The sequence below is a fragment of the Mastomys coucha genome, unplaced genomic scaffold (assembly GCF_008632895.1).
Source record: "Mastomys coucha isolate ucsf_1 unplaced genomic scaffold, UCSF_Mcou_1 pScaffold11, whole genome shotgun sequence".
NCBI classification, from domain to species: domain Eukaryota; kingdom Metazoa; phylum Chordata; class Mammalia; order Rodentia; family Muridae; genus Mastomys; species Mastomys coucha.
In genome coordinates this window covers 24,265,269-24,290,602 of record NW_022196893.1, presented here as the reverse complement: position 1 = coordinate 24,290,602, position 25,334 = coordinate 24,265,269, and the positions used below count along the sequence as shown (strand labels likewise).

Sequence of the window (25,334 nt, the reverse complement as noted above, 5' to 3'; positions counted from 1 at the left end):
CCATACATCAAAATAAAACTCAATAGCACAGAGGTACATACCCGTAATCCCAGCACAGGGTATAGCAAGGCAAGGTAGTCATAAATTTAACGTGTGCCTGGGCTATCCAGAGTGACATCATCAACAAAAACCTCAAAGTCCTAACCTCTCAAACAACACAGCTTAATAGCCGAAACTGATCCATTATATAAAAACACCCACAAACAACTGATGCGAGAACCTCATTACTAATATCTATTAGATTAGATTTAAAAATTAATGATTGATGGGCTGGAGAGATAGCTCAGCGGTTAAGAGCACTGACTGCTCTTCCAGAGGTCCTGAGTTCAATTCCCAGCAACCACATGGTGGCTCACAACCATCTGTAATGGGCTCTGATGCCCTCTTCTGGTGTGTCTGAAGACAGCTACAGTGTACTCATATATACATAAAAGAAATAAATAATTAAAAAAAATTAGCGGTTGATCTATAATGCTCAAGATAGCATGGGTCTGACAAGAGGAGCCAGCACGCTGGCCAATAGAGCATAAGAGAATTGTGTGAGAAACCCTTCAGAGCACAGTCGATTGATTCGGAACAATTGTGCGAAGGCCAGTGCTCTCAATGAATAGTTCTGGAGCAACTGTGTTTCAAATGAAACATTTACCTTACCCACAGTCTATGCTTTGCGTGAAAACTTGCTTAAATCAATCCCAGCCTTAAATGTCAACTTTCAAATGTTAAAGGAGGGGGCTGGGGAGATAGCCACTGATTAAGGTGTTGGTTAGGCTGGGACCCCTGCTCATTCCCTGGACAAGCTGGGAAACCCTGTCTGCCCTTCTTCCCCCAATCCTGCCCTCACAGAGAAATCTTCCTTGCCCACTTGGAGAAAACTCCTGGCTAACACATCATCCCACCTCGCTTCTGTGTTCCCAGCAACCCACCCAAGAGAGCTTGCCCAGGAGCTCAGTGTTGACCATGTATGTACATGAGCCCACTTCCTAGCCGGCACCGTCATCACTTCTTGCCTAAGTTCTACAAAACCCCCTTGCTTTTGCCTGGATGCCTGACTTTACTGACCTCCACCTGTAAGATCGGAGAACCCACCTGAGAGCTGCCCTCTAGTAAACCCGTCTTCGTGTACTTTTAATCTGGTCTAATCTGGCCCTTGTCTGCATGTGTGGAGGGGGAGGAAAGCCTCTGAGTGCTCATTGCACAGCTGTGAGGAGTTCCATTTCCAGGACTCATATCAAAGCTGAGTGGCATATGCCTGTCATTTCAGCAAGGAGGCAGGGACAGGCAGATCCCTGGCTTCCTGGCCTTTCTCCCTAGCCTATTCTGTTCAGTAATTTTCAGAGTATTGAGGAACCCTGGCTCAATAAAACAAAAACATGGATGGATGGATGGATGGATGGATGGATGGATGATGGATAGGTAGGTGGGTGGATAGGCAGATAGGTAGGTATATAAGAAAATAGCTCCTGAGGAAAGAAAACCAATATTATCCACATCCTCTGCCTCCACATATGCATGCGGCTCACTCATACAAGCATGTATGTAGCCAAGAAAGCACACACACACATAAATGCATATTCTATGTGAAAGGTTCCTGATGGGAGAGACTATATTGTTTGATTTTATTTGAATGACATTATGTTGTGTGACAAAACTTTTTCTGAAGAGATGAATTGCACACTTCTCCATACTCCAGCTAGGGAACTCATGACAGACAGAAGTCAACACCACCAAAGTCCAGTTCAGTGGACTAATGAGTTTACAGGAGTATGGGCGAAGGTTTGCTTACAGGAGGAGAAATGACTCAAAGCCAGCTGCATCACCAAAGCCTTCCCCAGCATGAGTGACAGCTCACCAAGCTGGGAACCTGGAGCAGACTGCACACACAGCCTGCAGGCAGCTTTGCAGGTTGAAGGGTGTCCTTACTGCATGCCTGCTTCTGTTGGTCTATGCCTCTTCCAGGTAGCCCTGCAGGTTGAAGGGTGTCCTTACCACGTGCCTCTGTTGGTCTAAGCCTCTTCCAGGCAGCTCGGCTGCTTTCTGCTTTTTCCAGGCTGCTGCTCTGCTCTCAGTTTCCTTGGCAGCCTTGCTGATGGTTTGCAACTCGGCTTTCTCAGTCTTCTTGGCAGCTTAGCTCATCAGAGTGTCTTCTTCACAACTCAGTCTGAGGAGGACTCTCAGCTTTTTGGCTTGCTCTGGCATGGAGGGGCCTAGTGAATCTTGTCAGTTTCAGGGACTTCCTGAAACTATTTTGAATTACCTTCCTGCCTAAGGAGCTTTCTGCTCCATGGAAAGTTTCAATCTTGGAGAAAACTGTTTCACAATGCATTCCAGGAAAAGTGATCAAGGGTGAGGAGCGGGTCAGTAGCTGCCAGAGGTTAAGTTGGGCCATACCAGACAGAAGGTGCAAATTTGGGTATGATGAAACTCCTCTACATTTTTTTTAAAAGATTGATTTATTTATTTTATATATGAGTGCTCTAGCTGCAGGTACACTTGCATGCCAGGAGAGGGCATCAGATTCCATTAGAGATGGTTGTGAGCCATCATGTGGTTTCTGGGAATTGAACTCAGAACCTCTTTTTTATGAATATATATATATGTATATATATATGATAATTTATTTATATTTCAAATGTTATCTCCTTTCCTGGTTTCCCTCTGCAAGCCCCCCCTCCCCCCGCTTCTGTGAGGGTGCTCCCTTACCTACCCACCCACCACCACCTCACCACCCTGGCATTCCCTTACACTGGGGCATCCAGCCAGCGCTGTCAGGGTGAACATGGGGATATTTAGTGTGAAGTGGTCTTGAGAGCACGTCTTAGTACTTTAGTTTCTAATAGTTAAAAGTTGGCGGAGACCTTAACGTTCACGTGATGTCACACCGTCCGAGCAGGAAGACTTCAGTACTTTGCCAGGTAAAGGACTCAGCCTGGCTGAGCGTCTTAGGATTTCTACTGCTGTGATGAAACACCATGGTCAGCAAGCAAGCTGGGGAGGAAAGCATTTATTCGGTTTATACTTCTATATTGCTTCTCATCATTGAAGACAGTCCAGGCAGGAACTCACACAGGGCAGGGACCTGGAGGCAGGAGCTGATGCAGAGGCCACGGAGGCAGGAGCTGATGCGGAGGCCCCGGAGGCAGGGGCTGATGCGGAGGCCATGGAGGCAGGAGCTGATGCAGAGGACACAGAGGGGTGCTGCCAACTGGCTTGCTCCTCATGGCTTGTTCAGCCTGCTTTTTTTCCCCATTGATTACTAAGAAAATGTCTTGCAGCTGGATCTCATGGTGGTATTTCCTCAACTGAGGTTTCCTACTCTCTGATAACTCTAGCTTGGGTCAAGTAGACATAAAACTGGCAAGTACACTGAGGAAGCATGACCCTATGGGGAACTACAGAAAGGAAGGTGTAGATGCTGGACACAGGTTCTTTTGTTGACAGGTATATTCCTGTAGGCTCTAGAGTAGAGGCAGGAGGGCAGAGCAGAGCTGTCCCTACGGGACTGCTTCTCTGCTTTCCCCTTCCACCCCTCTTCCTGCTTCTCTTTAAAGAGGTAACTAAAACGGGGTTATCAGGCGGTTATAAGCATTGATTGCTCTTCCAGAGGACCCTGGTTCAATTCTCACCATCCACATGGTGGGTTAAAACTGTCTGTAACTCTAGTTCCAGAGACCCAACACCATCACACAGTCATACATGGAGGAGAAACACCACTGTCCATATAAGTCATTAAAAAACAGAGAGATCATTAGTGTAGGCCCTAATCTAATGAATGACGTCCTTGTAAGAGAGTGTGGCATAGGTGAAAGTGATAAGAGATTAGGATTCAGGCACTCACATACAAAGATGTCCCTTTGAAGGTGGGACAAAGTGGAGCCTTGGAAGAAAGCAGCTCCAACATCCTTATCTTCTACTTGGAGCCTCCGGGGTTCTGGGAAAACATTTTCCATTGCAGAAACCACTTGGCCTCTAACTTTTATCTTGGAAAATTAATGCAACCTCTAATATATAACTTTTATACTCAACTAAGTCAGTCTATTTTGCAAAAATAAAGTAATACTAAGCAATCAAGCAAACCCCACATAAAACAATCTTTTAAATGTTTTTTGTTTTTTTCCAAATCTTTACTAACTCGGATCCTTGCGCAAGTGCTCCACCATTGAGCTATACTCCTGCCCGTTCTGCTGTACTTCATTTTGAGTTTCTTCTCTCAGAAGCTCGAAGCCCATTTCCCTCTTAATTACCCCAATTAATCTCTAATTCCCAATGATAAAAAGGAGAGTATTCTCCAGTTTGGTTATTAACTCTTGTTGTTTGGTAAGTAATACATCAATACAGTAGTATCCCTTAGCTGGGGTTTTTGCTTTCCTATTTCAATTACTCACAGACAATACAGTTCAAAATATTAAGGACTTCCTAAATGATTAACTCCTAAGTTTTTAGTTGCCATCCCAGTCTGAGTATTATGATGAAAATTTGCTCTATGCTGCTCTGGCCAGCTGGATAGATTTTCTAAACACCCTTATAGTGTATCCCGACCATGAGTCTTTGCCTCAGATCAACTGTTTAAGTATGCAGTGCCTGAACTGGGTCCTCTTCAGTGAAGCCTGACGCTAAGGCTACAACGCCTCCATCAGCACACCCAAGTACGGCAAGAGGGCAGGGCTCCTCGAAGGGATGGATTTCATCTCCCCTTTCTTCAGGGGCAGCTCTCCCGATGACGATTCACCGACTTGACCTGCTAAGGTCGCCTCTGGATCAGAGGGATGGCACGCCAACTCTGGTGGTGGGGTACCCGCTAGAACTGGCGAGGTGGGAGCGGAGCTTCAAGGACCAGCGAGGTGGCTGTCTGGGTCTAGCAGGCGAGGTGCGTCCCCCGACAGGCTGAAGTAACTAGACTCGGGGTCGGTGGTGTCCAGGTGCACAAGCAACCTCGTTTTGCCTTCCCAAGTCTTACTAGCGTCCGTTTTATAACAAGCCACTGCAGAGCCCCGTGAGGCCAAGAGGACGCCGCCTCTGGAATTAAAACAGGATCAGACCCTGGTTTCGTCACGTTTGAATTATGTAAGCTGGAGCAGGGCACCGAACCTTTCCCGAGCCTCTGGGTCGTTTCCCTCCCCCCCTTCCGCCCTAAAGGATGACAGTCCCCGCTGCGCCCGGGCGCACGCGTGTCTGCGGGCGTCTACCACCGTGCCCTTCGGGGCGTGCGAGCCACGGCCCGAGAGCTCCGGGCGGCCAGCGGGCGGCCGAGCGGGCGGGTGTGGGGGAGGCGGCGCCGCGAACTCGCCGCCCGTGCCGGGCCGCGCTCCCCGCGTTTGAAGTCTCGGGCGCGGCCGCTGGTTGGCCGGCGCGGGTCACGTGCGCGCGGGCAGGAGTTTCCCCGACAGCTGGAGGCTGCGTGGGATCCGGCGGCGGCGGCGGCGGCGGCGGCTGCAGCTCGCGGCGCGGCCTTCCCCGCCCCCTCGGCTCCGCGCTTCCGCCGGCCGCTCGCCTCGGCGCTGACAGACCGGCCGCGGCCTCGCGCGCGTCGGCAGCGAGCATGGGCGACAAGAAGAGCCCCACCAGGTAGGGCGCCCGCCGGCGGAGCGCCCGCGGCCCGGGGCCCGGTGGCGCGGCGCGGGGCGGCGCGGCGCGGGGCGCGCGAGTGTGTGGGGAGAGGGGGTGCGGCGCCGCGCGCGGCTGCCCACAATGGGCCGCGATGGCGGCCGGGGTCAGCGGCCGCGCTCCCCTCCCCCGCGCGGCGCCGGGCGGGCGTGCAGGCGGGCGGGCGGGCGGGGCGGGGGTCGCGGGCCGGGCGGGGCGGGGCGCGGGGCCGGGCGCGGCCTGCCGCTGACCCCGCGCTGCGTCGTGTCCGGTTGTGTCCTGCAGGCCGAAGCGGCAGCCGAAGCCCGCCTCGGATGAGGGCTACTGGGACTGCAGCGTCTGCACCTTCCGGAACGGCGCCGAGGCCTTCAAGTGCATGATGTGCGATGTGCGGAAGGGCACCTCCACCCGGTGAGTCCGGCGCGCCCGCGGAACCCCCGCGCGACGCGGGGCGGCGGGGCGGCCAGCCTGGCGGCGGCCGCGGTGGGGCGCGACCCGGCTGAGCCGCGGCCGGCGGCGGCGAGGGGTCGGGGGCGGCGGTGGCTGCGGCCGCGAAGCCTGCCGCGGAGGATGAATTACGGAAGGGGCTCGCTGACCGCGGCCGTTCCGTGCGCGGCCGGTGATGTGCCCCACTCCCCAGCCGGGCGCGGAGACGTTGGCCGCATTGTGGTGTTGGTGTGCGGGGAGGGGGCGGGGGCGGGAAGGGGGAGGGGACGGAGGAAAGGCCGCGGTGTCATTCGGTCCCCCTGGGGAAAAAGTCTCAGCTCTAGGCTCGGAACAGATCAAACTTTCTTCGGAACGGATGTCCGGAAGGGTCAGGCCCAGGTTTTGCGTCTGGTTTTTGTTCCATTTCTGTAATATTTTACAATTAAGTAGTTGGGAGGTGAGCCCAGCCACGCAGTTTTTGACTCGAGTGCCTGGATAGCTTTACGCAAACGAGATTACATGATCTTTGTCTGTTTCCAGCCCTAAGTTTGTTTGTTGTATGGTAGACATATATAGTATTATAGTTGTCTTTAAAAAAAAAAAACATTTAAAAGAGATAAATCTAGAAATTGAAAGTCAGTGACATTCTTGATCTCTCTCCACTTGGTTATGGTTCAGTTGCAGGAAGGCAGCCTTTCAATCCACTTCTGAGAGTCCTGTGATTTGTAGCAATATTCAAGTAAGGTATTTATTTTGCTACTGTGAAGCCTATTAAAATGTAAATTATCACAGAACCTGGGGAATTTTCTGTTTGCAACAGAGGGCGTCTATAATTTTGATATTCTAAGTAGTCAAAGTTATTTCTAAAAATGAGGTATCCTGATTTTTAAATTTAGTGTATAGAATCTTACTAACATTGTAAGTGTAGAGACATGTCAGGGTTTTATTGCTTCTACAATATTGGTTGCTTTTGACATGCCTGTCTTATAAATTTCAGTAGTTTTTTACTGCGAATTCTCATTTACATTGAATATATTTTCAGCATTTCTGGGTATCTATTAAAAAACAAGGTTTTAAATACCTTTTAAGTTCAAGGAAAGATTCTATAAAGAGACACTACTTGCTATTTTTGGACTCACCTTTTAAGTGTTTTGAAAAGCACAATGTATATATGTCTATATAAGGATGGGAATGGCTTAGTGTATATGTATTTGTAAATGAGCAATATGAAGATCATTTGACTTTTTTTTTGAGACAGGCGTTTTGAAGTAGAGACAGTTACTACAATCCTAAGCTCTGCCACTATATTGCAGCTTTTGTGGGGTTTTTTTTTGCTTTTGTTTTTCCTTCTCTTCTCTCATACTTTTAGAAGAACACTGGATTAGAAGAGCCTATTTGTTTATTTGCAGGGACAGCAAGGATAGGGGGAAGCCGGTGTCACTCCACAGCCAGCCTTGGGGTTAGAGGAGCCCCAAGACGTAGAGTAGGTGGTGATACTCAGAAGAGAAGCACCAGGCCGAGTTCTGGCCCATGGAACACAGGGGAGTTGGCCCACACAGAACTGGGCCTGCAGTAAAGAGACCAGAGGCCACCTGTAGGCCCCTGACATTTTTTTTTTTTTTTACCAGTATATCTGAGCTCTTGTAGATCCAATTTTTAGTGGTGGAAACATTACTTGAGGAGGACTCAGAGAAGCATTGTCATTTGGATTGAAACTGAAGAGGCTCTGGGCCACTCACCAGAAGTCTAAGGGACACTCTGTTCCTAAAAGTAAGTGTTCTGCAGTGTGACCCTCTCAGCTTCTTCCTCTCTCGGAGTTGTCTCTTTAACCATAGGAGCTCTAATTTCTCTCTGTCTGTTACGTTTCCTTCTGCTTTTTCTGAAATTGCGTGAAATCCGTGTTTGGATAGAACAGTAGAGCAGGCCGTTGTTAATAAGTAGATGCTGGCTACATGCAGAGTGTTTCCTTAGGAATGACAGGAAGACAGGATGAAGGCCTCGGAACACAGATGGAAGGCAGGAGTGGAGTCGTTGGGAGACATTATTCCCCCAGTTGGCGTGTTGATTAGCAGATAGCATGTAAAGGCTGGCGAGCAGGAGGGCAGCAGCTGTAGCACACAGGCTACAGTGTGCTAATGACTTGTTTGTGTGACCACAGCCAGCATTTGGATCTCTTGGGTCACATCGACCTCTGAACTAATCTGTTTTAGTTGCCAAACATGAAGCCAAGCCTAAGCTATTCTAGATGTCTGAAACCTTTTCTTCTTTATGGAAGATGGGTTCATAGTATTTCTTTAACTGTTTTACTGGAATGGATGTATAATTACATATGTGTACATACGGATATGTAATTTTTAGTTGAAGCACCTGATGCAGGCGCTCTGATTGGAGCAGATGATTATATTCTTTGGCTGCACCTGTGTGGTAGGTCATGTCATTCTGCAGAATGAGGCTCTATTCATATGGTGGATGCCACAATAAAATGTCACTGGACATAGCTTTAATTTCTCAGTTAATAAATTACATCCTATAAATTTATGACATTTTTATCATTGAATTTCATTTTGTATTTGATGGCTTTAGTTTAAATTCGATTAATCCTTTAAAAAAATCTAGACCATAAACAGTTTACTTCAAAGATATTAAGTTTCTATATTGTGCTTTTATGAGAAACAATGATAAATGTAAAACAAAATGACACCCCCCACTCACAAAACAAACAAACAACCCAGGATTCTTTTGAGCCAGCCTTGCCCTGTAGTTCAGGCTAACCTTGAACATACAGTGTTCTTGCCATAGCCTCCTGAGTGCTGGAATTACAGGTATGAGCCACTCCAGACAGGGAATATTTTAAAAAGCAAAACAAAATAAAACAAGATAAAAACAATAGAATGAAAACATTGTCAGAGGTGCTGCCTAGTCTCCTTTATAGCTGGCTTTTGTTTTATATTCAGTAAGTATAATAATGTAAGACTTTAGGAAATAAACTGTTCAGTGTCATAGAAAGGGATATATTTAGTATTGCCTGTGAAGGCATTAATTGTTGGATGATTGAATTAAGATGAGTATCTTCATGTGGGAATAGGAAATTACTTTCTTGCTTAGTTTGGATAGCATATAGTTATAAATAAAGGTGACAACACTGTTAGCTTTGGTTTTGAAGTGTGATCTGAATGAGAGCCGGTAAGTTCTTCTAGTCATTCAGATGTTCAAGCATAACAGGTTATGTAGTTTTTAATGATAGGTTTCTCCCTGGGTCCATTCGGGGAGATAATGGAAAGACGTCACGGTAGAAAAGGTGTTAGTTTTTATGGTAGGTGAGTCTGGTAACAGGCTTATACCTCATTTGAACTACTTTAGCATTCAACAAGGTTTCTTTAGTATATTTGGTTATACAAAGTCTGAGCTAGGTGCTCAGTGTAGTGAGGACATTTTGTGCTGCTTTGCTTTTGGTAATTTTTTTATGGATGAGAAACACTTTGGCATATATACAGTTTTATAAGTGAGGGGCAGGAAACGTGGGTCATTGGCTAAGGGCACCAGGTGCTCTTTCGGCTCCTGGGTTCCATTCCTAACACTCATGTGGCAGCTCTCAACTGGCAATAATTCCAGTCATATGGGCTGTGATGGCCTCTTCTGGACTCTGCCAGTAACAGGCACATACATGGTATATAGACATAAGTGCAGGCAAAATACTCATACACATAAATGATAAATAAAAATAAATTCTTTATGAGCTGCTTTTATTCATCTTTAGTGTGAGCTGAAGAGATGACAGTTCCCTATTAAAATATATGTACAGTTTATAGATAGCACAGTATTATGGTTAGGAGCTGATTAATGGTAACACATTATTTCACTTTCTGTAAAGTAGGAATAAATTCTAAAGTACACATTTTGAAGAAGCCATACGCAGCCAGCTATTACTAGGTGAATATCTTTACAGTGTACCTGCTACCTGTCACAGTGGCTTTCTGTTTATTTGAGGTTTGGCACCAGTTCTTCTAGATACTAGCTATAGAAATAAGAGAGGCAAAACAAGGGTGGTGTAATTGTCTGGGCTTTCCTTTGAAATGCACAGTCTTGATCCCCCAGCACTTGAAGAACAGTTGTACTTGTGTTTTAGGGACTTGCTCTTGAGGGTTTATCCTCTGTCTTGGGTTCACTGTTTACAGGGAGCTTGTGAGGGCGATTAGTGTTTGGGTAGTATCTAGTGACAATTTCAGAATGTCAAAGGAGGAACTTGGGAGCTCTGAGCACTGGTGCAGTGTCCAGGTTGTTAGTGATGCCCAGTTGTTCTTTTCATTGCTGACTGTGTGCCGAGGCTGTGGGAAGTAAGTGTCCATGTAGTGTGCGTCAGAGCAGAGGCGCTGCTGCCAGCATTTCAGCGGGCCCTTCCCTGCTGCCAGCATTTCAGCGGGCCCTTCCCTGCTGCCAGCATTTCAGCGGGCCCTTCCCTGCCTGGTAAAAGTCTACCCCAGTGACAGTGTCACCCAAGGGGCCTTGGGAAGCAGGGAACAAGGCTGGTTTGGTTAAGTCTTTGCTCTTAGTAGTCTGACGAAAGGGGAAGTGCATACAGAGCACTTGTGCTGAAGGCCACGTGCAGTGGGGTGGTGGCAAGCGCGAGACACTTGGGCTGCCTCTGGCTCATGTCGAATTGGCTGTCTTCATTTCACAAAACATTGTTTTCACTTGAAAGGCTACCTGGAAAGCCATAATTATTCTGTTGTAAATCTTTCATACATATTTTCTGAAAGTAAATTCAGTTAAGCCTGTCACTTCTAAGAGAAAATTTGACAGTATTTTTATCAGTAATTTAAGTCAAGTGAAAACTATACTTTTGAAAACCCATAATCAGAGTAATGAGCTTTGTGCTTCTCATCTGATTTTCGTATGTACTACTTTCTGCTTTTCTCCATATATTTTTTTTCTGGTAAGATTGGTGTTGATACTAGTGAATGTACTTTCTGATATTTTCTTGAAGTGTCTCCACATTTGTATAATTTAGTGAGCTGTTATTTCCTGATAATCAATGCAGTATGTGCTGTTAAAGAGCCATGCATAGATAATCAAAGTACAAAACAAAAGTTTTTAAGGAAATATCTTGAAAATTTAGTTGATGTGGTTTTAGGTTTTACATTGTAGCTAAACTTTAAGAAATGACTACTCGGTAAGAAGATCCATAATTATGTGAAGGACCATTGGAGCTGGGGTGTGGGGCATGTGCTTGTCGTTCTAGTGCCTTGGAAGTAGAGGCAGGCATTTTGCAAGTTTCAGGTCAGCCTGGGCTGCAATGTAAGACACTGTCTTTGCAAAAAGAAAAACAAACCCCTTTCTTTTTTATCATACCTATTGGAGTCTAAGCATACTTCATACTTTGGAGTCTAAGTATACTTCATATTTTTGGGCTAACATAACATAGTACAAAAAATTAAATGCATAAATAGGTATAACAGAACAACTTTGGTTAAGATTTGGGAAGCTTGGAAAAAAAGCACTGTACATAAAGTTATTGTATTTTGGAAAATGCAGAGATTTCCCCCCCTCTTATAGGGAATATATCATTTAACTAAAATGTGATGTGTTTTAAAATGAACTAGCAAATATATATTATATGTGTGTGTAGTTTCTGCAGTGGAATACAAGGCCTCATGAGTAGTAGAGCAATGTTTTGCCCCTAGGCTGTGGTCTAGGCTGTGGTCTCAGAGTTTTTATTTCTAGTACAGTATACATAGATGAGAACACTTAAACAGAGGCTGGAGAGATGTCTCCGAGGTTAAGAACACTGGCTACTCTTCCAGAGGATCATGGTTCAATCCCTAGAACCTACATGGCTGCTTATAACTATCCATCTCTCCCGTCTCAGGGCGATCTGAAGACCTCTCTCTGTGGGTATTGTATGCATGTGGTGCATATACACACATACAGACAAACACTAATATACACACAATAAAAATAAATTTAAATCTTCACAAAAACCACATAGGCATGTGAGATCTTGAGACCAAAAACTGTGAACTGCTAGGCTCCAGTTTTACAGGCTTGGGCTGACTTGATCAGATATTCTTTCTCTTCTTTATTTAATCTGATAATCTGATAACTGACGGCCTACCTTATTGCTAAACCTTGTTGACTTGATTTCAGTCTTCTTCCAGTGTCACCTTCTTGGTCTTTGTTGGTGGCTATTGTTTTTGAATGAAACTATTCTTTCCTTGATGTCACAAACACTTTTTTTCCTAGTAAGTCTCTGAAATTAATTTTTGCCTAGTCATATCTGACTTTTCTATGTTCCTTCTCCTGGATGTGACAGAATCTTCTCTCTTACCTAAGCTAGACACCATCATTGTCTCAACTATGACCCTAATTTATTGGGATTCATCATGTACAGTCTTTCATGGATTGTCTCAGGTCCTTTGTCTAGTTTCTGTAGTTACAGTTCGCAATCCTGTGTCATTTCTTTCCTGAGATATTAGATCAATTGCTTTCTTTCTCAAAATACTGCATACATCTTTTTAAAATCCTACATAATATTGGTCCTTGTATGTTTAAAAAAAGTGGTTTCTGAATAAATGATGAGGTGGAAGGGCCGGTGCTCAGGTGTTCTGGGCAGTTCCTGGGCAGTACTATTTCTTTTTTGTTTGTTTGTTTTTGTTTTTTTTTGTTTGTTTGTTTGTTTGTCTTTTTGAGACAGGGTTTTTCTGTGTAGCCTTGGCTGTCCTGGAACTCACTCTGTAGACCAGGCTGGCCTCGAACTCAGAAATCCACCTGCCTCTGCCTCCCAAGTGCTGGGATTAAAGGCGTGTGCCACCACTGCCTGGCGGCAGTACTATTTCTATGTGCCTCAGGTAGGGAGGCAGTACTATTTCTATGTGCCTCAGGTAGGGAGGCAGTACTATTTCTGTGTGCCTCAGGTAGGGAGGCAGAGACAGACCAAGAAACAGTTCTGCCCCACAGCAGCTTGTGAGCCAGTAAGTTTAACTGGGGATGCTTAGAAGAGGAGCATGCACTATCCACAGAGAGTCTTCATTCTGCCAGTTTGTATATTTCATAGAGGAGAAGGGGGTGACTTGTGTACCTTCTTACACGCCTGTATTTTCTCTCCTTGCAGTTAGGAAATGTCTTGTGTAGCCACACTGATTTCCAGATGGCAGTGGCTGGAGAATAGAGTTCCTCAACATTGCAGTCTGTTCTCTAGCTCTTTTTCATTTTTTGTGGTTCTTTTTCCACATGATCCCTGAGCCTTGATGTGAGATTATTTTCTCTTATATAGGGTTGAGCATTGTGCTATTGCCCATGGTAAGAGTCACTTATCTTTGGCGCTTTGACTGGTCATGAGTCTGCAGTAATTATTGGCCCTATAAAATTAAGCTTGTTGGGCCAAAACCAACTATAGTAATAACCATGGGAATAAGGAATAACCAATAAAAGGTAGTTTGATAGGTGTTCCTAAATGGATATGATGGAGAAGAGAGTTCCTCAACATTCATCCATTCATCTCATGTCATACCCATTTAGCAAAAGACAGGAGTAAGGTCTCCAGCATTCTCTGTGACCTCCCAGCCTCCAGCGCTCATCCTGCCTGATAAATGCTTTCAGTCATGAGTTCCTTCCAGTGGACCAGGTCTCCAGTGGAAGGTAGTGCATATGCTCATTCCAGTCATGGTACTGATGTGCCACCAGTGGGCACATCTTGCCTGGCATACTGATGTCCTTAACATGAAGGGTACATGCTGAATAAGGCCATTGGCAACAGTTCTTCATCAGCCTTCATACTCCCTCTTCTACTACAGATGGAAGCTAGTAGGAAGGATGCTTTGAACTAGCCCTGCCTCAGTTCTCCATGGCCTGGAACCAATGCTCGTTCAGTAACCATAAGGCTTCTAGAGAAGTTTTTTTTGTTTTTTGTTTTCCATACATGCAGTGTCCCTTCATACAGGTTTTTTTTTTTTTTTTTTTTTTTTACCATTGTTTTAACATTTATAGGCATGTAGGATTTTTTTTTTCTGTCATCCTGTTGGCTGTTATTGGCACCTGACTTAGCCATAAACTCAAGAATTTTGTAGTGTCCTTGGGCCATGTACTTTAAGGGAATTGATTTTATTTGTGCTTTTAGTTGCTCTTATTTTCAAAATGCTTCTCTAAATTCATGTGACATTCAAGGTTAGCTTTCTGTAACTGAGGTGAGGCAAGTGCTGGTGGGTCTCTGGTGCTAAGAGTGCTCCCACTAGGAGGAAAGCATTGGCAGCGGGTCCAGTCAGCAGGAAGGCTCCTGTCACTCCCACCAGTTCCTTGATAGGGCAGATGGATCCTTCTGTAACACTGCTTGTTTGTCTGCAATCCACAGTTGTGGCTGTGCATCTCTGATCCTCATCCCTGACTGCTTTTCAGTTGCTCAGAAAACTGACCTAAAGCAGCTTGGGAGGAGGTATTACTACGCCTCACAGTCTGTCACTGAGTAACCGGGAGCAGGGGCTTCACCTCAGGAGACTGCTGCTTGAGGCTGGTCCCCTTGGTCTTGCTCTGCCACTCCTGCTGGAACCCAGGCCCTCTGCCCAGGGATGGCACTGCCCACTGTGGGCTGGGCCCTCTGATGTCAGTTAGCAGGTAAGAAAATACCCCACAAACATGCCCACAGGCCACTCTGATAGAGGCAAGTCCTTAATTGCAGTTCCCTCCCTCCAGGTGTATCAGGTTGGCGCCTGAAGCTGACTGACTTGTCCCATTTCTCACTCCCAGGGGCTGGGGAGGGCTAGCTCTAGTGCCTCAGGAGCTGAGCTTTTGCTTGCCATTAAGGTGTAAGTAGGAGGTGCTGGCAGTTGCTTTCTCATTGGCTACACTAGCTGTTGAAAGGTTCCCAAGCTGTGAGAACAGTTTGTGCTCCCTGAGGGTGGGTAATGGTGGGGATACATAGGATACTCTGGGGTACTCCCGGTCCCACAAGTGAAATCTGTTTGTAGATAAATCTTGTTTATCCTTTATGTCATCATTAAAGCTTTCCAGAGGCTCACAAGTGTACAATATGGTTATGGGCACTTCCCCTAGAAACTAGCACAACACAAATGGTGCCATCCATGCTTTTGAGTGGCACCCACATGGTGGTTTACAAAGGTCTGTAACTCAGTTCTAGGGAATCTGATGTCCATTTCCGACCTTTCCTGGCACTAAGTCCTAACATGCTGCACGTACATGCACACGGGCAAAGCATGCAGCGTAAGCAGTAAGCAGTGATGTTTACTGTTCAGGGAGAGAGTTGAACAGCTCTTGCCAGGTTAGTTTCTAGTGAGCAATAGTGGTTCTGGCAGTAGGAATCCAGTCAAAGCATTTCTACTACTAACTGGTACTTTACCTTGGACACTAAGAACAGTCTGTTCCTATGTAGCCTTCCATTTGCCAGTCTTCACTACGTGTCTGGGAAGGAGGAGTGACCATTTAGTCACAGTATCAGATCCAGAGCTACAGCCAGGCTGGCTGACTCTGCTTGCTTGGCTCACTCTTTCTTCTTTGGGAGAGAGTTTCTCAAACTAGCTTGCTAAGACTTTGCTTGTTTCTCCTTTCTTCAGGATTAATTAGAGTGCCACTACACTTAGTGGGAGTGTTAATGTTCAAGTGTCAAGCTGTCATTTGAAGATGTAAACCAAAGGGTTCATTGAATACTTGAACCTTTGGTTTAAAAATCAGTTTCCCTTAAATTACTCCATTTAAAGCTTGTAATGAAATGTTATATCACTGTGGTTTTTTTTTTTGTTTTTTTTTTGTTTTTGTTTTTGTTTTTTGTTGTTGCTGTTGTTTTCCAGACAGGGTTTCTCTGTGTAGCCCTGGCTGTCCTGTAATTCTGTAGACCAGGCTGGCCTAGAACTTAGAAATTTGCCTGCCTCTGCCTCCCAAGTGCTGGGATTAAAGGCATGCACCACCACTGCCTGGCTTCATTGTGGTTTTTAAGTAAAATATTCACCTAATCAAATACTTGTTGAACATCTACAGTGTTTGATTCTTAGATTTTTATTCTTTCTGTTGTTACGTAAACTGTTCTGTAACTGACAGTCATCTGCTTCAAAAGATTCTGTAGATATTTGATGATATTGTTTGTTTTAAAAAATTGTAGACTAGAGTTTTAGGAGTTGAAGGGAATCTCTAAAGAACCTCCAGAATGCATGCTCATTTCCTGGGACAGACTAGTTATGATTGCTTGATACCCTCAGAGGGCTCAGGCAGTCTGCAGAGTGAAGAAGACTATCAGGAGGTTTGTAGTAGGATTTTGTTGTTCAGTTTCTTAAGTAAGTTGAGGCCACTGTTGCTTGCACGCCCCTTTGGGATTTCAGCTACATTTGGAAGAGTTTTGTAGTGTTGTCCTAAAGAACTCAGAGGCAGTGCTTAGAATCTGCTGGAATGAGTGAGGTCTTTACTATTTCTGTTTTCTTGTGCTCTTTGTCTTTGGACTTCAGGGTTTAGTCTAATCTGCTGGTGGTGACGGTGCTGGTAGGGAGATAGGCCAGGCCAGTAGCTGGTGAATTTGAGATTAAAGTACCTGGAGGTCCAGGACCATTTCTGTCTAGCTGAGGTAGAATTCAAACTCCTTACCAAGCATTTAAGGATTTCTTGTAATTTTCTTCATACCTAGATGTAGCTGTGCATCTTATTAACATGTAACATAAAACATACTTCCTATAAATAGGACATGAAGGTACATGTCTGTAATGCTAGCATGTGGGAAGCTGAGGGAAGAGGAGTGTTTGGACCAGTCACAGCCATTTATTTTAAATAAAGCATGATCACTTTTTTGGGCTATGTCAGTGCCTGACATATAATACTTTTTTTTTTTTTTTTTTAAGTTTTTTGATACAGGGTTTCTCTGTGTAGCCCTGGCTGTCCTGGAACTCACTCTGTAGACCAGGCTGGCCTCGAACTCAGAAATCCGCCTGCCTCTGCCTCCCAATTGCTGGGATTAAAGGCATGCGCCGCTGCCGCCACCACCACCACTACCAACAACAACAACCGGCCCACATAATACTTTTTTGTTTGTTTGTTTTTGCTTTTCAGGACAGGGTTTCTCTGTGTAGGCCTGACTCTTCACTCTGTAAACCTATAGACCAGTCTGGCCTCAAACTCAGAGATCTGCCAGTTCCTGCCTCTCAAAGTACTGAGATTAAAGGTCTCTGCACGTGCTCATGCCCAGCTCACATAGGACTTTCTTACCTCTTAGCAGCAGTCTTAGCAGGCCTTGTAAGCAGCAGGGAGACTGTGTCCAGCTGTGTCCAGCTGTGTCCAGCTGTGTCCAGCTGTGCCCAGGGGTAGTTCAGGCTGTTGAGAGGATGTTGAGGCTTTGGTAACATGCATACTTTTTCTTTTTACAATTTTTACATGTCTCCAGTAAAATAATGAAAAGTCAAACTTAGTGAACCTGAACTTGAAGAATTCTCTGCAGTTAGCTGCATGGTGTTTATAAAGTGTAGACTCTGGAGCTCTTCTCTTGTATTTAAATATGTATTGGCTGAATTTGTGTGTCAGCCTGACACAAGCTAGAGTCATCTGAAAGGAAGAGCCTCCCTTGAGGAAGTGCCTCCATGAGATCCAGCTGGAAGGCTTTTTCTCAGTCAGTGATGAATGGCGAATGTTAACCTTTTGTGGGTGGGGCCCTGGGTTGTATAAGAAAGCAGGGTGAGCAAGACGTATGAAGCAAGCTGGTAAGCCCCAACCCTTCAATGGCCTCTGCATCAGCTCCTGCCTCCTGGATTCTGCCCTGTCTGAGTTCCTGTCCCAACTTCCTTTGGAGATAAACAGCAAATACAACCTGAATAAGTCCTTTCTTCCCCAGCTCGCTTTTAGTCATGATGTTTTGTTGTAGCTATAGAAACCTTAACTAAGACAGAATTGTTTTGCTTGCTTGTTTGATTGTTTGCTTTTTCTGTGGCAAATTTTCTGATTTGTTTTTATTTTACAATTTTCTGGCTTTTTTTGAGTATTAGCTCTTCTCATTTTTAAGATGGAGATGATAAAAATACTTTTCTCACAGTTTTAATGAAAGTAATGACTAAACAGTGTTAGGTCAAGCAATCAGATATGTAAGTGCTGATACGGTAATAGTCTTGACTGTAAAAGCTTGGATTCTAGTGTGCTTACCCACAAAAGCAGAACATAACAGAGTAAATCAGGAGCTCCTAACTGCTTCAGCATTGGTTTTTAATCTACCTACCCTCTTCCCTTTCCTCCTATTTCTGTATGTATTAGGGGAGGGATGAATTTAAAAAGATATGAATAAGTGAATTTTCTGGTATACTGATATCGATTGTCATATATGTATCTTGACCAGAAGAGTAAATTTAGCATTTTACTATCTAAGAAGTATTCCAGAATACTTCCAGTAGTGTAGGATGTTAGCAGTGTATGCTGAAGTATTATTAAGCAGCTGATCTGAAAGCATTCTGTGCTAAAGTGATGACTGTGTTTTGGAAGGCTGTTGGTTTTGTTTCACTGTGTCTTATGGGAATCGTTGGTCTAAAGCGGCAGCCTGCTGGTCACTCCACCTGGCGTCCTGCTGCTGAGTAAGGGTGGGTGCAGGATGTGATGTCAGCAGAGAGAGTGTCCATGGAGATCCTCACTGCCTGTCTGCCTTACGGAGGGACTAGGGATACTTCATTGAACTAACTCTACAGGCCTTTATTCTCTTTTCTCTTTTCTTTCTTTGCTTTTTTTTTTTTTTTTAAGATTTACTTATTTATTTTATGTATATGAGTACACTGTAGCTGTCTTCAGACACATCAGAAGAGGGCATCAGATCTCATTATGGATGGTTGTGAGCCACCATGTGGTTGCTGGGATTTGAACTCAGGACCTTTGGGAGAGCAGTCAGTGCTCTTAACCACTGAGCTATCTCTCCAGCCCTTCCACTTATTTTCTAAGGAACATTTATTTCATTTCATTTTGAGTTACATGGGTTACACCTTATTTCCCCCATTTTACTAGATAAAAGAGCTTAATTTTCTGTGATTTTATTTTTAAGCATTTAAAAAGTGTTTTCTTTCACTATCAATAGCATATAATACTAGTGTTTTAATCTGACGTAGTCACACTTGCTGGTTAAATCCTAATGACAGAGGACCATTTAGGAGAAGTAGTTGTAGCCATCGAGGAAGAGTTGGTCGTGGTATGGTGAGCAGAAGCACTACCAGTGCAGAGGGAAGCGCATGGAACTTAGGATGTTCAGGGGAAGACTTATAGGACTCGGTTGTTAATTAGATATAGTTATGGGGATAGAAAATTGGGTTATGTTGAAGAAGGACTCACAAATGGAGTCTGGCTTACTTACATGATTGGATAAGTAGATTCCTCGATGTTAAGTGTCAGGAAGGCAAGAGTTTACCTTTAGCTTTGATAAACACTAGCTACTTAGAAAAGTCTGAAAGGTAGCTGTGCAGTGCTCTAGGTATGTAGACAAGGCTCAGGAGCGAGGGGCTTCAGTCCATTGTAATTGTTGGCATGCGTGACTAAGTGGAAGCCCAGGAAGTGAGTGAGGAAGATGAGGAGGAGCAGACTGCAGAGATGAGGAGAGAGCCTCCAGAAGACCATGGAGAATGCACCAGCCCTCTCCCTCCAGTGCTAGACAGTGAGAATTCCAGAACAAAGAAGCATAGAAGAGTTGGAGGAGGGAACATTGAAGAGGAAGAAGCACTGGAGAATGTAAAGAGTTGCAGAAACTGGGGGCTGGTGAGATGGCTCAGCGGGTAAGAGCACTGACTGCTCTTCCGAAGGTCCTGAGTTCAGATCCCAGCAACCACATGGTGGCTCACAACCACCTATAATGAGATCTGATGCCCTCTCCTGGTGTGTCTGAAGATAGCAACAGTGTACTTACATACAATAAATAAATAAATCTTTGGGCCCGAGAGAGCAGGGACTGAGCAAGTGGGATTGACCGGCGGGAGCAGAGGTCCTGAATTCAATTCCCAACAACCGCATGAAGGCTCACAACCATTTGTACAGCCATAGTGTACTCATATACATAAAATAAATAAATCTTAAAAAAAAAAAGTTGCAGAAGCAGGATGAAGTGCTTTTCCCAGGACTTTACATGTAATGAATATACACGTAACACTAATTTACCACATCAAGGGTTCTCAGCTTTACATGATAATTGCAACAATTTTGAATTGTATCTATGTTAAATGGGATTAATATTAATAAGTAGAAAGATGAATAAAATTAGTTATTAGCTAGATTCAGTGCCCAAAGAAGAATGCTATAATTATTTAGTAATATTTATTATTTAAAACTATACTTTTTTGTAGGAAGAATAAGTCTATACATTTAAATGTAGGTTTTACTTGTAGTTCCAGAGTGTAATGTAATTAATGTCCCTAGAACTTTGGGTGGATTCTGGTGTCAAATTTCTTCTTTTTAATTGTAAAGAAGTGTCACTTTGAAAATATGGACAATTGGGGGCTGGAGAGATGGCTCGGTGGTTAAGAGCACTGACTGCTCTTCCAGAGATCCTGAGTTCAATTCCCAGCAACCACATGGTGGCTCAGAACCATGTGTAGTGTGTCTGAAGACAGCTACATTATATGTGTGTGTGTATATCTGTAGAGTTGCAGCCATAGTGGGTCAGATTCAGGTTCTGTGTGAGTAACTGTTGTCTAGAGCATGAGCCATACAGAGACCACCTGAGACTTCAGTTGTGAAGATCAGCGAGCCTCTGCTGAGATCTGACATGCGTCCATCTTGAAATGCTGGTATGAGGCAGCTGAGATCTGACATGCGTCCATCTTGAAATGCTGGTGTGAGGCAGCTGAGATCTGACATGCATCCATCTTGAAATGCTGGTGTGAGGCTGCTGAGATGTGACATGCATCCATCTTGAAATGCTGGTGTGAAGCTGCTGCTGTTCATGGCAGCAGAGTTGGAAAGGAGGGTAGGGGATACCCTGAGGCTCAGGGATCTAAGCTAAAGTAGGCATAGTTAAGATTGCAAGGGTTACTATTTCAAATAGGAAGATAGCTGAGGAACCATCTCTTGTGGTTTAATTTTTTAAAAAGTGTTATGTATTGAACCTAGATCTTGAACAAAACAGGCAAATACTCTACAAATGAATTAAACTCTTAGTCTTTGTGCACGTTTATTGCATTTGTGTATTTACTTGTTTGTGTGTAGGATTTAGAGTATAACTTTAGACTTGGTTTCTTCCTTCCTTCCTTCCTTCCTTTCTTTCTTTTTTGATTTATTTCTATTGTGTGGTTTCTTGGGATGAAATTCACATCATCAGGCTTAGCAGCAAACACTTTCACTTAGCTGTCTATGAAGTTTTTATATGCACTTCTCAAGTGAGTGGAATTAGTTTAAAATAATGATTAGAATTAAGCCTGGTAAAATATAAAAGAGGAATTATTACTGAAACGTTGCTTATTGGTAATAAAGAAGGACTAAACTTCGCTTTTTTTTTTCTTTTTGGTTTTTTCGAGACAGGGTTTCTCTGTGTAGCCCTGGCTGTCCTGGAACTCACTTTGTAGACCAGGCTGGCCTTAAACTCAGAAATCTGCCTGCCTCTGCCTCCCTAGCGCTGGGATTAAAGGTGTGCACCACCACTGCCCAGCACTAACTTCGCTTTTAAAGGAAGCAAAAAGGTGCTCAGAACTGTGCCTTAGTTGTCATGGTAACTAGAACTGTTAACCAGACTATATTGAATGTATATTAAAAAATTTGCCATTGTTTTACACAGAAAATGCACAGTTGTATTTTAGAGGTTGTTATGTAGAATTGATTTGAAGGTAGTTTAGAGGATTTGTTGCTCTTAGGACCAGGGTTTGATTTCCAGCACCCACATGGCACCTCTCGTCTATATGTAACTCCAAGTTCAGATATCTAGCCCCCCTTTTAGACTGCCCTGAGCACCAGGCACACATTCAGTGTACTTATATACATGGGGGCAAAGCACCAGTGTGCCAAAACTAAAAATAATCATTAAGAAAGTATTGACTTGAAAAATATTGCAGGACTATAAGCTCTAGTTAAAGTAATTTAAATATTGTGCCTGTTATTTGTCTACTCTTTCTGTTACAAAGCTGCAATCAAGTTTCCAGTTGAGTTGCAGTCATTTCAGGGCCCACCAGAGTTTACAGTTCAAACTTTCTAGTCATTGTGGGAACCCAGAATGTAAGTAAAGCAAGTTGTTGAGGGCTGAGCAGGACTGGGGACTGGAGCTCACCTGCACTTTTAACAAGTTGCTTATGAGTTAGCTGTGAAATGTCACTCAAGAAAATGGACTAACCTCATATTTTCACTTCAGAATTTGTTGGCAACTGCCATTATAAGATCTTGTCTTATAAATTAGACATAGGGATATAGAAATAATTCACAATGTTTCTGGCAAATTTTAATGTCTGGGTAGTTTCCATTACTAAGGCAAATCTAATAGGTCTTATAGTTGTGTATTAGAATGATATTGATCATGGTTTATGTAGTTAAAATGTGATGGGGATGGAGAGATGATGGCTCAGTGGTTAAGTGTATTGACTGCTCTTCCAGAGGTCCTGAGTTCAAATCCCAGCAACCATATGGTAGCTCACAACCATCTGCAATGAGATTGGATGACCTCTTCTGGTGTGTCTGAAGACAACTACAGTGTACTTACATATAATAAATAAATAAACAAATAAATGTGACTATCAGAGTGTGTGTATGTATGTGATAGAGAGACAGAGAAACAGAGACATAAGAGATAGGTAGAGGTGCAGTCCTAGGCTTCACACAGTGGACAAGCACCCCGACAGCCTTTATCCTACTCAGCCTCTTATTTTGAGTACTGCTGGGCTTTGAACCTAGAATTTTGTGCATGTTAGGTAAACACTCTACAGTGGAGCTACTTCTGCCCTACCCCCACTCTCTTTCCCTGATAGTATCTTACCATATAGATAAAAAGCCCAGAATGACTTTAAACTCCTTGTATGGCTCAGAGTGGCCTCAGACTAGTGGTGATTCTTCTGCCTAGGCCTCAAGAGTGCTGGGATTTCAGGTAAAGCCACCACGCCTGGGGTTTGCGTTATTTGAGATAGTTTATTTGTCTAGCCCAAGTGTCTTAAACAAAGGATCCTCCTGCATCTTGATTATTGGGATAAGTGTGCTTCACCATGCCCAGCTAGCTACCACATTCTGTTTTTCTGTTTGTTGTTCTGTTTCTGGCTTTGTTGTTGTTTTTTTCTTTTTGAGACCGAGTCTTTCTGTGTAGCTGGGGATGTCCTGAAACTCCTTTGTAGACCAGGCTGGCCTTGAATTTATAGAGATCGGCCTACCTGGCTTTAGCTACGTCATTTTCTCATTTGAATCTAGGCGTTTATTTATTTATTTAAATTATTTTTTTTAAGGTCAGACTAAGTCTGTGAGGTGACTTTTACTGATGAAATGTTTGGTTCTGTTTTGAATACTGAGGAGTAGCTTTTGGTGGATGCATATTATAATCATAGAGTTTTGAGAAGCTACTTTTGAGCAGAGCATCCTGACCTCTAGAATTGGAAATAAAATCTACTTGGAAGGCATATAGCTTAGTGGGAAAACATTTGCCTAACATGTGAATTCTTGGTTCAAGTCCTGTCGCCACACACAAAGAACTACTCCATTTTAGTTTATGCAACACCAGCAACATGAAGCTTCTTCTCCCAAGTGCAAGTATTTTGAATGTGCTTAATGCTCTTATTTTTAAAATGAATTTAATTATATTTTAAGTTTAGAAGACATATCTAAATGGAGTCAATGTTTGCTTTAAATAAAAATTGGATATTGCTTTATTTGGAATGATGTCTTTAAGCTCTAAAAATATTTAGATAATTGCTCTTGTAATCCATAAAAATACATGTAAATTCTTTGTGCACTGTGCTCCCCATTCTTCAGTGACTTGACATTAAGGGAGAGTATTTAACTAAAAATACTGATTAAGATGACTCTTAAAAATATTGGTCTGAGCCTGGTGTGGTAGTGTATGCTTTTAATTTAGTGGGAGGCGGAGGCAGATGGATCTCTTGAGTCCAGGGCTAGCCTGGCTAGTCTACAGAGCGAGCCCCAGGATATCCAGAGCTACATAGAGAAACCCCATCTTAATCAAGCTAAAACTAAACAACAACCCTAATCTGTACATTACAATTCAAAATGGAGATCTGCTGTCTGTTTCAGTAACAAATCCATGAAGGTAAGTACTTGGCGAAGAGAAGAGGCTTGCAGAGTTGAGTTTGGTAGACTAGCTGCCTGTTGTCTGTGTCCAGCTTCTGGAAAGAGCACAGCCCCTGTGATGGAGCAGGCCACATGGCAAGCAGGAGGAAAGCCCAGCAAGCTCAGCCTTCCTGCTTGGATGAGGGCCTGCCCTGGACATGTGCTCAGCATCAGTGTCACCACAGTGAAGACAAATGTGTGGGTGACACACTGGAGTACACCCGTGCCTGGAGTATCCAGTTTGCATGAATTGGGCACTTAAAAATAAAATCATTCATGATTATTATACTTTAAACTTAGAAGATAGATATAATTTACCAAGAGAAATGCGCATGATAAAATTAAGTGTGAATCTAGCAAATATTTTAGCAAGCTACTAAGAGACATTGATATTTGTGCCACATACTAGATACTTTATAACAATATCAGAATCTAAGATCTTCATAATCTAAATTTGTGTCTGTGGAGAAATGATTTTATATTAGTTTAGTTTTAATTTTATAGACAGGAAAACTTTTTTTTTTTTTTCTGAGACAAGGTTTCTCTGTGTAGCCCTGGCTGTCCTGGAACTCACTCTGTAGACCAGGCTGGCCTTGAACTCAGAAATCCGCCTGCCTCTACCTCCCAAGTGCTGGGATTAAAGGCATGTACCACCACTGCCCGGCGAGACAGGAAAACTTAAAAACTTTCTTTAGTTCTTTTCATGGATGAAGAACAGTGAAGCCACAAGGCTCTAGGTGGGCTGGTGTAGGTAGCTCAGTTGATAGAGTGCTTGCTTAGCATTCATGAAGCCCTAGGTTCAGTCCCTACATGGCAAATACTGGGAGTGGTGACATATACCCATAATTCTAAAATTTTGGAGGTGAAGGTAGGAGTATCAAGTTCAAGTCTAGCTTGTACTATATGAAACCTTGTTTCAAAAAGAAGCTTTAGAAAGATGTGGAAGGTAGGGGATGGATGTTCAGCAACAGTATAATGGTAAAAGTACTGAAGTGATCTGTATTTAGTGCTACTAGGGCAGGACTTGAAGCCCTCACTGCAGTGTGGAGTTAAAGGCACTAAGATGCCCTGGTACATCGAGGAGGAGGAGGAGGAGGAGGAGGAGGAGGAGGGGGAGGAGGAGGAAGAGAAGGAGGAGG

The 25,334-nt window shown here is 43.9% G+C and overlaps 1 protein-coding gene across 2 annotated transcripts in view; it reads left to right on the top strand.

Annotated features, from left to right (window-relative positions):
* The first annotated feature begins 5,362 nt into the window (after positions 1-5,362).
* The window catches only part of Yaf2 (YY1 associated factor 2), a 57,251-nt gene continuing 37,279 nt past the window's right edge, over positions 5,363-25,334 (top strand). The window contains exons 1-2 of one of the 2 annotated variants that reach the window (XM_031353367.1): positions 5,363-5,562; positions 5,866-5,991. In XM_031353367.1, coding sequence (XP_031209227.1) covers positions 5,537-5,562; positions 5,866-5,991 — 152 coding nt within the window. In that variant the 5' untranslated portion in view covers positions 5,363-5,536. The remainder of the gene's footprint in view (positions 5,563-5,865; positions 5,992-25,334) is intronic. The other variant, XM_031353362.1, reaches the window with a different exon arrangement.